At 44.8% G+C, this 10,612-nt stretch overlaps 1 protein-coding gene across 1 annotated transcript; it reads right to left on the reverse strand.

Annotated features, from left to right (window-relative positions):
- Positions 1–840: 840 nt before the first annotated feature.
- On the reverse strand, positions 841–10,306 carry LOC311356140 (uncharacterized protein; the record flags this gene model as incomplete). The annotated part of the gene is given in 13 exon segments (XM_084475905.1): positions 841–884; positions 992–1,127; positions 1,857–2,073; positions 2,075–2,086; positions 2,175–2,319; positions 2,409–2,859; positions 3,302–3,365; positions 3,960–4,012; positions 4,105–4,116; positions 4,453–4,566; positions 8,846–8,899; positions 9,544–9,605; positions 10,276–10,306. Coding segments are annotated over 13 exon segments (1,395 nt in total).
- Positions 10,307–10,612: the final 306 nt, after the last annotated feature.

Consider the following 10,612-nt stretch of genomic DNA (forward strand, 5'->3'; position numbering starts at 1 on the left):
TTAATAGAAATGCCATGCCAACACTGATTCTTTGAAAAGGTACTAGTTCCTAACAGTGCCAGAACCAATATGACAACTTCTTTAAAATAAAGACCAAACAACTGATTCAATTGTTGAAATTCTTCCATTTTTAATGGTAACTTATTTGGTAAGACATGAGCAACTTAGGCTTTGTGAAAAGGTATAGACCTATTTAAACAAATAAAATTGTCACTGTAGGTTATAAAAAAATAGTCTCTTTGTTTATAGTTTCAGTCACTGTTTCCATTTGTAATAATAAATTATAGCATAACTTAAATAGAATAATAACAAAAATACCAAATAAACATGTTCTCCTACAGTAGTGCACATCAAGCTTTCCCAACCTTTTGGGATTCCATGGCCCTGAATGGCCTTGATATGAAAATGGGGTCCTTATAAAATGTATTAAAATCTGAAATTAAAACCTCCAGCCAACGACTGCACAGAAGCCAATGTAAGCAAGCAGCCTTACTAGCCTATACAATAATATCCAGTTCTTCTCATAACCAGTCCAGCTCACAAGAAAGAGCAGTTTGATAATTTCTGTCCCCGCCTTGAACAAATGAAATATTCTTTCTTTATACTCTGTGTAATTGGTAGTGTTGTAACTTGTGAAGAAACAATATTCATGTGTTTTGATGAATGCTTGGAACAAAGGAAATATCATATATGAAAAAGGTTTTGGGACACTTAACAACAACCCTGTCCCCCTGACCCATACAGAGCTACTTCAGTGTACACATCTAACAGTTCTTCTGTAAGAATATTAGCATGTCAGCCTTCTCTGGCAAAAGGCGGCTTCTCTCTGGGCTAATAGTGTCACCTGCAGAAGAGAAAACCCTCTCTGAAGGAGTGGATGAGGCCTGCACACACAAGTATGTGTTGGGGAGAGCACACAAGATGGGCAAGGTGTCCCTCTTTTCCCACCACCAAGCTGCAGGGTCTTGTGTTGTCAGGACTGGAGGCATGCCTTTGTATATCTGGATCTCCTTCTGGACCCGATCTGTAATGGAGATGTGGGTGCTCACCGTTGTTGCCACTGCCAGAAGTTCTCGGTCCTCATCTTCAAACAGCTCTTGCAGAGCAGACTTCTTATGGGAGGAAGTCTGAAATACACAAATATATTACATTTAATCATTTAAAGCCAGCAAAGGGTCCTCCAATACCAATTATTGTTAGTCAACAATAATTGGTATTGTTCATCCAACCGTCCCAAACTCAACTTAAGTGCTTCACTTGGAGTGCATAACAAGCATGCATAGACAATAAGAATAATTAGACAGCATATTACTAGACAAACATGACTTCAAAAACTGTAATAAGTTGATTTTAGTCAGTTTATTAAGAGCTTACTCGTTCCTGTTCCAGCGCCTCTTCGTCTTCAGCCAGATGTATTGTCCTCCTCTCTGCCTCTCTGCTGGTCCTGCATCGCCAGCTAAAGACAACTTTGTGTATGAAAGTAGCAGAACTGCCACTAGATTTTAATCTGGCACACACATGACATGATGAGATTCTTTCATTTAACCTTAATTTAATCAGTTGTATGTCTCATGATAATCTATCTAAACAACACCAGGCAAGCTAAAATGGGAATAAAATACCTGTTCACTTGTGCTGCTAATGGCTGCTTCATCCAAACGGTTCCAAACGGCGTCTTCATCAAGTCCACAGAGTTTGAGTTTGAAGCAAGGGTCCATCAAGGTAGCAACCTGAAGAAGCTCCTGAATGTCTTCTCCCTATAAATAAATCAGGAATATTCAAACATTTTGCGTCCAACAGTCACTTTACTTAGTTCCGTCATTATGTATGCCCTGCTATATAGAACTGCTACAAACCTGGTAACGCTTGGCCAGATCACCCCAGACACTATCTTTGATGCAGGCTGCAAAAGGGGATTCCTCATCTTTCACTGTGAAGTGATCCTTTAGCTTGTTGAGGATGGGGAGAATTTGGCCACAAGTCGGAGTCTTCTCACTTGACACGCAGAGTGTTGAAATGTACATGATCCTCATTATTTTGATGAACTCTTCTGCTTTACGGAAGTCGCTGTCAGAGTCTTTCCAGCCTGGAAATTTTTTTTAACAAAAATGAATACATTGTATTCTTATTCTTATTAATTTCCACTGCACTTAATTAACCTCCCTGTCCATTACCTGTCCTTCTCCATGGGCTTCCGGAGCCGTGGATCCAAGGAAGCTGCCTGGATGGCCGGGTATTGTTCTAGGAACCGTTCCATCATCATGAACAGTGAGTTCCAACGCGTCCTCACGTCAAGGATCATATTGTGCTCAGGCAGATCTGAGACAAAAAAAATATAGGCTATTTGAATTACACACACGTCTTCCAATATTATACAAATCAAGTATTGAAATTTGGGCTTAAATGACTTACCAAGGGCTCTCTGTTTCTCACAACCTTTGCCATGGAGGATCTCTTCAACCACACGATGATTGCTCTGATTCTGGCACACCACTTGCTAACAGAGTTGTTGCTGTACACCTTTTGTGCTCCCAGGTTCAAAGTGTGGGCAAAGCATCCCACCTTTCTGATGTCAAGCTTCTTAAGTGCAACGTCCATATTGGTAGCATTGTCAACTGTGGCAGCCACAATCTTATTCTTCAATCCAAATTCTTCCAGAATGCCATCTGCTTCTCCAGCTACCACTAACACTGTCTGAGACTCATACACTGCTTTGGTGTGAAGCACTTTCTGCTTAGAGGTACATTGGCTAACATAGTGTACTGTTACTATAATGTAGTGATCTTGGGCCAGGCTGGTCCACCCATCACATGTAATTGCAGCCTTTTTTACTAGTGCTGCTAACTCAGTAAGTATATTCTGTTTCTCAACAGAATACTAGGCAGGGATGAGGGAATCTGCCACCAGGTCCCTGGAAGGAGGGTGGTAGCGAGGATTCAAGGCACTTGTCATAGTCTTTGGGAGACTCTATTTGACTATGTACATAAACAATAATTAGATTGTCCTATTTCACTATAATGTTCCTATTTCAACAGAATATAGCTCTCCTCTTTAAGTAGTCTTCACATCACAGCTGCAAAATCCCCGTTCATTCATAATCCCCCTCCCATCACGCTAGCTACATTTTCTATTTACATTAGCTAAATTACAGAACAAGAAAATGAAATAGCAAGGACAACATGTAAAGTAAGTTTAGCTATGCTATAGCCCCGTAACGGGACGCTGCAACTTCCCAGCTGCTGGGAAGTCGCAGCTTCCCGTTTCGGGATTCCACAGTAGAAAAGGGGTTCAATCCTTTCACCACGAATTTGGTCACAGCCCGGTGACACTTGTCCACCGTCTCCTTCTTCAATTCCCCCTCTCCGCTAACGTGAATGGTGTCACACCGTCTTGTCCGGTAGCAAAAACTTCAGTATGATGGAGGCTGTCGTTACGTTACGCAACGTTATTTCTCAGCAACACAAAGCTAGACATAGCCAAGACATAGTCAAAGCTAGTCATTTGTAGCTTACGTTGGCAAAGGAAGCTAACGTTACCTCAACACTTACTAACCTGCGGAGGAGACGCTACTGTTGTCATCAACGTCGTCTCTGACGGCTGAGGAGGAAGGGCTTGGCTGTGGGTTTCTCAGGCAGTCGAAGACAGTACAACTGTCAGCCCTTATATTTATGTTGTGCAGCATCAAGTGGTCATCAAATTGGAGGTATTTCCCCCCTTACACAAAATAGTTTTATTGCACTTGTTACATGTGCTGCTGTCATTTTTTGTTTTAGTAAAGTAAAGCCATACTTTAGAGCGTTTTACTTTGGACATGATGGCTGCAGCTGGGCAGCAGGAGAGGAAAGTGCTCTGCATTTTTTCAACAAGAGGGAGAGAGGATTGTTACGGCACCGAAACAAGGCACCGAAAGAAATGTAGTCATTGGGTCCGGGTAGAACCGACCATGTTGCCCCCGGTACCACTCGGTACCCGGTCCTCGGTACCCAATCCTACTGGACAGACACTGGACACACTGGAGAGACACTGGACAGACACTGGACACACTGGAGAGACACTGGACACACTGGACAGACACTGGATACACTGGAGAGACACTGGACAGACATTGGACAGACACTGGACACACAGGAGAGACACTGGACAGACACTGGACACACTGGAGAGACACTGGACAGACACTGGACACACTGGAGAGACACTTGACAGACACTGGACACACTGGAGAGACACTGGACAGACACAGGCCACTGGGGCAGCAAGCCCGTTTCCCAGCGGCTGTGCTGAGCTCCTTCCCTGTGCCAGAGTGAATTAGAAGAACCAGGAGAAGGTTGTGCACTAGGCTGTGCGTCACGGCCGTTCAGAAGGTTAAAAATGTCTGTTAGATAAAATCCCAGAAGCATGGCCCATTTCTGGTAGGGCTGCGCTGGCCATGAATTATGGAAGGAGCCTCGCCTCCACATGCTGCAGCGCCGGCTGAATCCCTCCGAGTCTGAGCATTGTGTTCATCGCTCCCAGGAACTCTGAGTCCGTCCCCTCCTCTCCACTCCTCTCCTCTCCTCTCCTCTCCTGAATAGAATATAATTCAACAAGGGTCTAGTCAGTACATTATGTTTCATGTGGAAACAAACCCATTGTGAGGTTTATTCTCCAGCGGGTGTTTGTTAAAATCATTGTGACTGAATAACAGGAAGGGTGACATTTATTTGAGAATGAAGCAGAACTATTCGGATTTGGCTTTTACCATCAATAATACAAATGGCTTCAGTTATTCATGTTTATTGTTAATCCCTGAATAGCCTCATGATTTAGTGCAGCTCAATTAGGGCTCAATAAGAGGCAGGAACATAATGTTTGGTGCGTTCATGGTAACACATGAGTACACTGATGGTGAAACCGTCCACCAAACCAAACAACTTCCTCTCTGCTGCTGCTCCTGCTATAGGACTCACCAATGTCTGGCTTGCTTCGCTGTTATGAAGGTTAATTAGTTCAATTAGTTACTTCCCAGAGATCCTCCCAAGAATATGTGCCTTCCTCGAGGATGGTTCTGCTGTACCCCCCCACACACATTATTAGCAGCAGTATTTGATGGACAAGCGGGCTATGAGTGACAGTGTGGGCCCAGGAATGGGGGGTCTCTGTTTGATTCATTCTGAGCTTGAAGGGTGGGCTGTGACTCTTTGGCTAAAGCTGGGAGAGACGTGAGAGAGTGAGGTGTGTGGTGGCCTCAGAACCTGAACATATTCCCCCCAAATGAATGTTCCGCCTGGCAGGGGTATTTGTGTTGACTTCCATTTCAGACTCAGTGCAGCATGGACCGCAGCAGGTCCAAATGAGGCCTGTAAGCATGTCAACAACGCGATGGGTTCTCTTGCTAGGTCGAAGAAATTATAACACGAGTGCCAGCGGTCATCCTATGAGATTAGCTGTGGAATGAATTGGTTTAGAGTTTCCCCTCGGTGAACACCTAACGACCGCGCTGGTCTAGCAGCCCTGAACTGAACGGCCGCGGTGCAGAGCGTTCATGTTGTTGTTGTATTAAATGGATCATGAGAAAGTCTCATTTACACAGTGCTCTCATGAGAACGTTTCTGCACGGCCTGTCCCTCACTGCAGGCCATCGTATGTTAAACACATATATTACACACACACTCCAATTACTATCCAGTAGATATCCTTTTCGCCTCAACCACGCTCTGAAGTATAACAAGTCATATAGATTAGTATTACAGTATGGGGGACAAGGATTCTCCCCCAGAGTCACATGATTCTTCTGTTCCAGGGAGTCGGTGTTCATTAAGATTCAGCCCCTGAGCCTTCTCCATTGTGGCCCTCTTACTGCCTTTAGCTATTAAATCCACCCGCAGACATATTTAAATATGATTCCGTGGCAAATTTAAGACTGAAGATTAACAGCTCCAGCCGCCCTGCACCTAACTGTCTCTCATTACCATCTTTTTCAATCTTTCACAATGCTTCAGAAGCATTACACCTAATCCTCTTCTCTCGTATCGGATGATAAGCACATCTCACCAAACGCTCGCAATGAAGGCCATTTAGTCCCATGATCTAGAAAGGATATACAGGCTAATGCTATTGTGTGTGTGTGTGTGTGTGTGTGTGTGTGTGTGTGTGTGTGTGTGTGTGTGTGTGTGTGTGTGTGTGTGTGTGTGTGTGTGTGTGTGTGTGTGTGTGTGTGTGTGCATGCGTGCGTGCCACGTGCACATGTATGAGAACCACGTCCGTGTATGTGTGCCTGCATGTGTGTGTGTGTGTATGGTATGTATGTGTGTGTGTCTGCCTGCACGTGTGTGTGTGTATGGTATGTATGTGTGTGTGTCTGCCTGCATGTGTGTGTGTGTGGTTTGTATCTGCCTGTGTGTGTGTGTGTGTATAGTGTGTGTTATGCTTGTGCCTTAACCTTTGTGGCTGACCCTCAGCCCTCCCTCTGAGTCCTCTGCTGCCCCAGAGGTCAGGACCCTGGAGAGAGGAGCCTCTGCCTGGTCTCCTCTAGACCGATGGGGGGGTTCTCCAGTTCTACTACTGGAGAACCCCCCGCTGAGGCCCGCGCGGGGCAGCTCTCAGACAGCTGATGACAGCTGGGCTCAGGCTGGGGTCAGGGGTCAGATAGGGACCACATTTGATTTCCTCTGTAATTAATTATTTAAATCCACGGCTGCTCCCTCACTGGCTCCCCTGGCTGAGCGTGTTAATTACCATCTGCAAAGCGATGTTTATGTGTTCGTACGCACGTGTCTAAAAGTGTTTTTGCCTCTAACAGTCGTATGTATGTGTTAATGAGTCTGAATAATTAGTTACTGGCACCTTAAATGGTGCTTTTGAGCTCAGTGTTGTTAATTATTTATTTGGGATCCGGCTCCTTGATGCTATTAATAATTGTGAGCTTTAGTTTGTTTTGCGTTCGCCTTTTTCGAAGCCTGCATTTAGCATCACATTATGGGACGTTTTTTTTTTTTATGACACTTGCCTCCAGAAGTTGTTTACAACGACAAACAAACAATGCATAATTAAATCCCAGAGGTTAAAGTTTTAGTTTAGTTGCTTTATGACTTTTCCTTTCTTTCTTTATTTTGCTTACCTTAATTGACTTCCTTCAATTCTTCTCCTTTTTCACAATGGCTTCCTTTACTTCAGTAATTAATTTATTATTTATTAAGTTTAACTGACAGCAGACGTATCAGCAGCTGTTTTGATAGTTGGCATCAGCAATGGAACTCATTTGAAACTTTGTTAATCATACAAATACACACTCAAACATATGGTACCCAGAAGATAGTCCATATGAAGTGAATACAAATACACACTCAAACATACGATACCCAGAAGATAGTCCATATGAAGTGAATACAAATACACACTCAAACATCCGGTACCCAGAAGATACTCCATATGAAGTGAATACAAATACACACTCAAACATACGATACCCAGAAGATACTCCATATGAAGTGAATCGCAAAGCAGTGTGAGACTCAATTTAATTTATTTCTTAAATTCGCAGAGAAATAAAGAAATATGTGTCGATACACATATTCTATTGCTGTGTGCTTCACTGTTATCTTTTTTATACTTGTTTTATACTATAAATCTCATAGATCTGCTAATATGACACTATTGCTGTGCACAAAGACATGCATAAAATCAGCATAACATTGGCAATAGAAGTGAAAGCAGCAGATGAGGCAGAAAAAGGCCTTATCTGAAGACTGAGAGGAAGACATCACAGTGATGAAGACACTGCTGGGGTCAGCCGTCATGTGACCAACTCAAAAAGAGAAGGCAATTCATTATAGATGCTCTCATCAAGAGTATGCCCTCTTCCAAGAACAGCATATTATAGGATAGTAATCATTTATGAATAGGGTGGCCAGGTAGAAAACGTGATTATTAGATCTATACATTTGATTATAATAATAACCAATAACTCTCTAAGGCTCAGAGGGTTGATGGAGCAGTCTTGGGCTTCCTTCATCTTCCTCAACACATCTGCACTGGATTTGGTTTGTGAGCGTTTTGTCTTCTTCCAGGCCTCTGTGTAAGAGGCTTCCATCTTCATCTGGTGTTGAAGTCCTTCTGCACCCTTTCCTCGTACTTCACACCGAAACTCCTCACCACAGACTCATGCACTGTATGGACGTGGTCCTTGTGGTCGTTGTTTTACATCCCGCCCACCGCCACAGAGCTCCTTCCAGTCCGCGATAAAGAAAACAGAACAGTAGCAGGGGGCCAGAGCGCAGTGTGGGCTGCTGGTTTAACAGAACCTCCAGTGCAGTAGCAGGGGGCCAGAGCACAGTGTGGGCTGATGGTTTAACAGAACCTCCAGTGCAGTAGCAGGGGGCCAGAGCGCAGTGTGGGCTGATCGTTTAACAGAACCTCCAGTGCAGTAGCAGGGGGCCAGAGCGCAGTGTGGGCTGATGGTGTAGCTAAAGGTCAGGAGTCAATGGGGACGCCGACTCCAAAGGGGGAGGAGGAGGAGGAACACACAGGCCGCGCTGCAGCTTTGATGGCGACATAAAGAGACAGTGGAGGATGTTGTGATGTGGACTTTGAAAGGAAAAAACCTCTTTGTATCGCCTTGGTTACCAGCTGGAAGGATGACAAGCTACAATACAGGGTCACCCTGAGTCAAATACATCATATATACAACAAAGAAATAGCTGTACATGAATGAGACGGAGGAACAAGGCGTAGCGTCCTGACAGCGTGCCAGGTACCACAGCGGGACGTATCCACATATCCTGACGGACCCGGGGGGGGGGGGGGGGGGGCTCTAAATAGTTCATGACTGCATAATAGTGGCCAGACCACAACAACCTGAGCTCACCATCTGGCAGCCGGCCTCAGAGGGGCTCGGCTGCATGTAAGAATCTGCATCATCCTGCATTACCATAATGTTTATTGAATTCAGGTAATTAGAATAAATATTTCAGTAATGACCAGATAATTAAAGTGGGGCGGGGGGGGCGGTCAGAGGAGGATGTTTGCCATATTCTCGTGCATTCTTTATTTATTTCTGACAGCCTGGACGTGGGGCTATTTTTGGTCTGGACTCAAATTAAAATATGCAGATGAGGTGACATTTATGAGTGGTGCAATTGTGGCCAACTTGCAGTTTGTCCTTCAGCTGTTCAATTTAGGAAGAGGAATCGGGCTCATCAAGCATATGTCGGGTGAATCACAACAGGGGAGGGCAGTGTGGCGTCCCAGTGGAGGTGTAACAGCCCATTCCAGTGACTGGTGGCGCTGGTTTGTATTTTGGATGCGGTGGCTGGGGGTGCTGGTCGGGTTCAGAGCAGCTCCCTGGGTATTGATCCTGTTCTACTGCCTCATTTATGGGCTGATGGACTTAAAACAATGTTTAATAATGATACTTTAATATGAAGAAAAAACATATCTATAGATACAAATCTGTTGTTTTATCCTGCCATGTATAATGTCAGTATCAGTTGATTAAATGCTTATCACTATCATCTGGTCAGGATGCCCACTGGACGCCTCCCTAGGGAGGGGATCCAGGCTGACCAGCGGGGAGGAGGCCTCGGGGAAGACCCAGGACGAGCTGGAGAGATTATCTCCACACTGGCCTGGGAACGCCTCGGGATCCCCCCGTCACAGCTGGTCAATGTGGCCCGGCAAAGGGAAGTCTGGGGCCCCCTGCTGGAGCCGCTGGCCCGACCCGACCCCCGATAAGAGGATGAGGATGAGGAGGGCTGATCAATATATACTTCATTTGATCAATGACATCAATGAGATTTTAAATCTCAATGAGAGTTTTACCTGGTTAAATAAAGGTTTAATAAACGATAAGGGGAACAAACAAAGGTAGCTGTGATTGCTGGGAGTGACGGGAACAACGTAAACGTCGTGTTCATCTGTAGCCTCTGACCCTCTGGACACCTCAGGACTCAATGAGCCCTGTGCACAGACAAGGACAACTACAGCAATTCAATTAGAAAGATTCACTTCAACACAAGTGCAGTCTGCAGTAGGTAGGGGATTTAGTTTGATTTTAAATCCCAAAGGAATCAACTAGTCAGATGCGTTATGATGGTTCATCCACACCTCTGTGGCTGTACAGTCTAATGTCCTTAATGTCCTCACTAAGCTACTGGGCTGATGTGGAAAGTGGTGAATTAGGTAAATGAATGAATGTTTCTACATTATCTGGAACAGCTTCTAGAAGCTGTTCTGCAGTCCTGTGTCTTCATGGCGCCCATACGGTCGCTCCAGCCTCGTTGGTATTCAGAGACCAACTGGGCTTGATACACAGGGCCGCGGTTACCATGGCGTTACACTCAGCGCTTTTGTCGCAAACACAAAATGCTCGTCTGCAAAAACTGTCCAAGGGGCCGACTGTGAGTGGGCTGGGGTACGAGGTCCAATCAATCACTCTATTCATAGCACAACGGATCCTAGTACTAAAGAAATGTACATATATAAAGCTTGTATATTTACACCCTTTATACAAAGTAACCAATGAAACGTTCCGATTTGTGAGCGGAACACTTTGGTTTGAGATGGTTGAGATTCCAGAGGAGTAGCATCTTGTTATTGTGGCGATACTGTGAGCTGCCACTGCCCTCCTAGCTCC

This window comes from Micromesistius poutassou (assembly GCF_964030765.1).
Source record: "Micromesistius poutassou genome assembly, chromosome: 12".
NCBI lineage: Eukaryota > Metazoa > Chordata > Actinopteri > Gadiformes > Gadidae > Micromesistius > Micromesistius poutassou.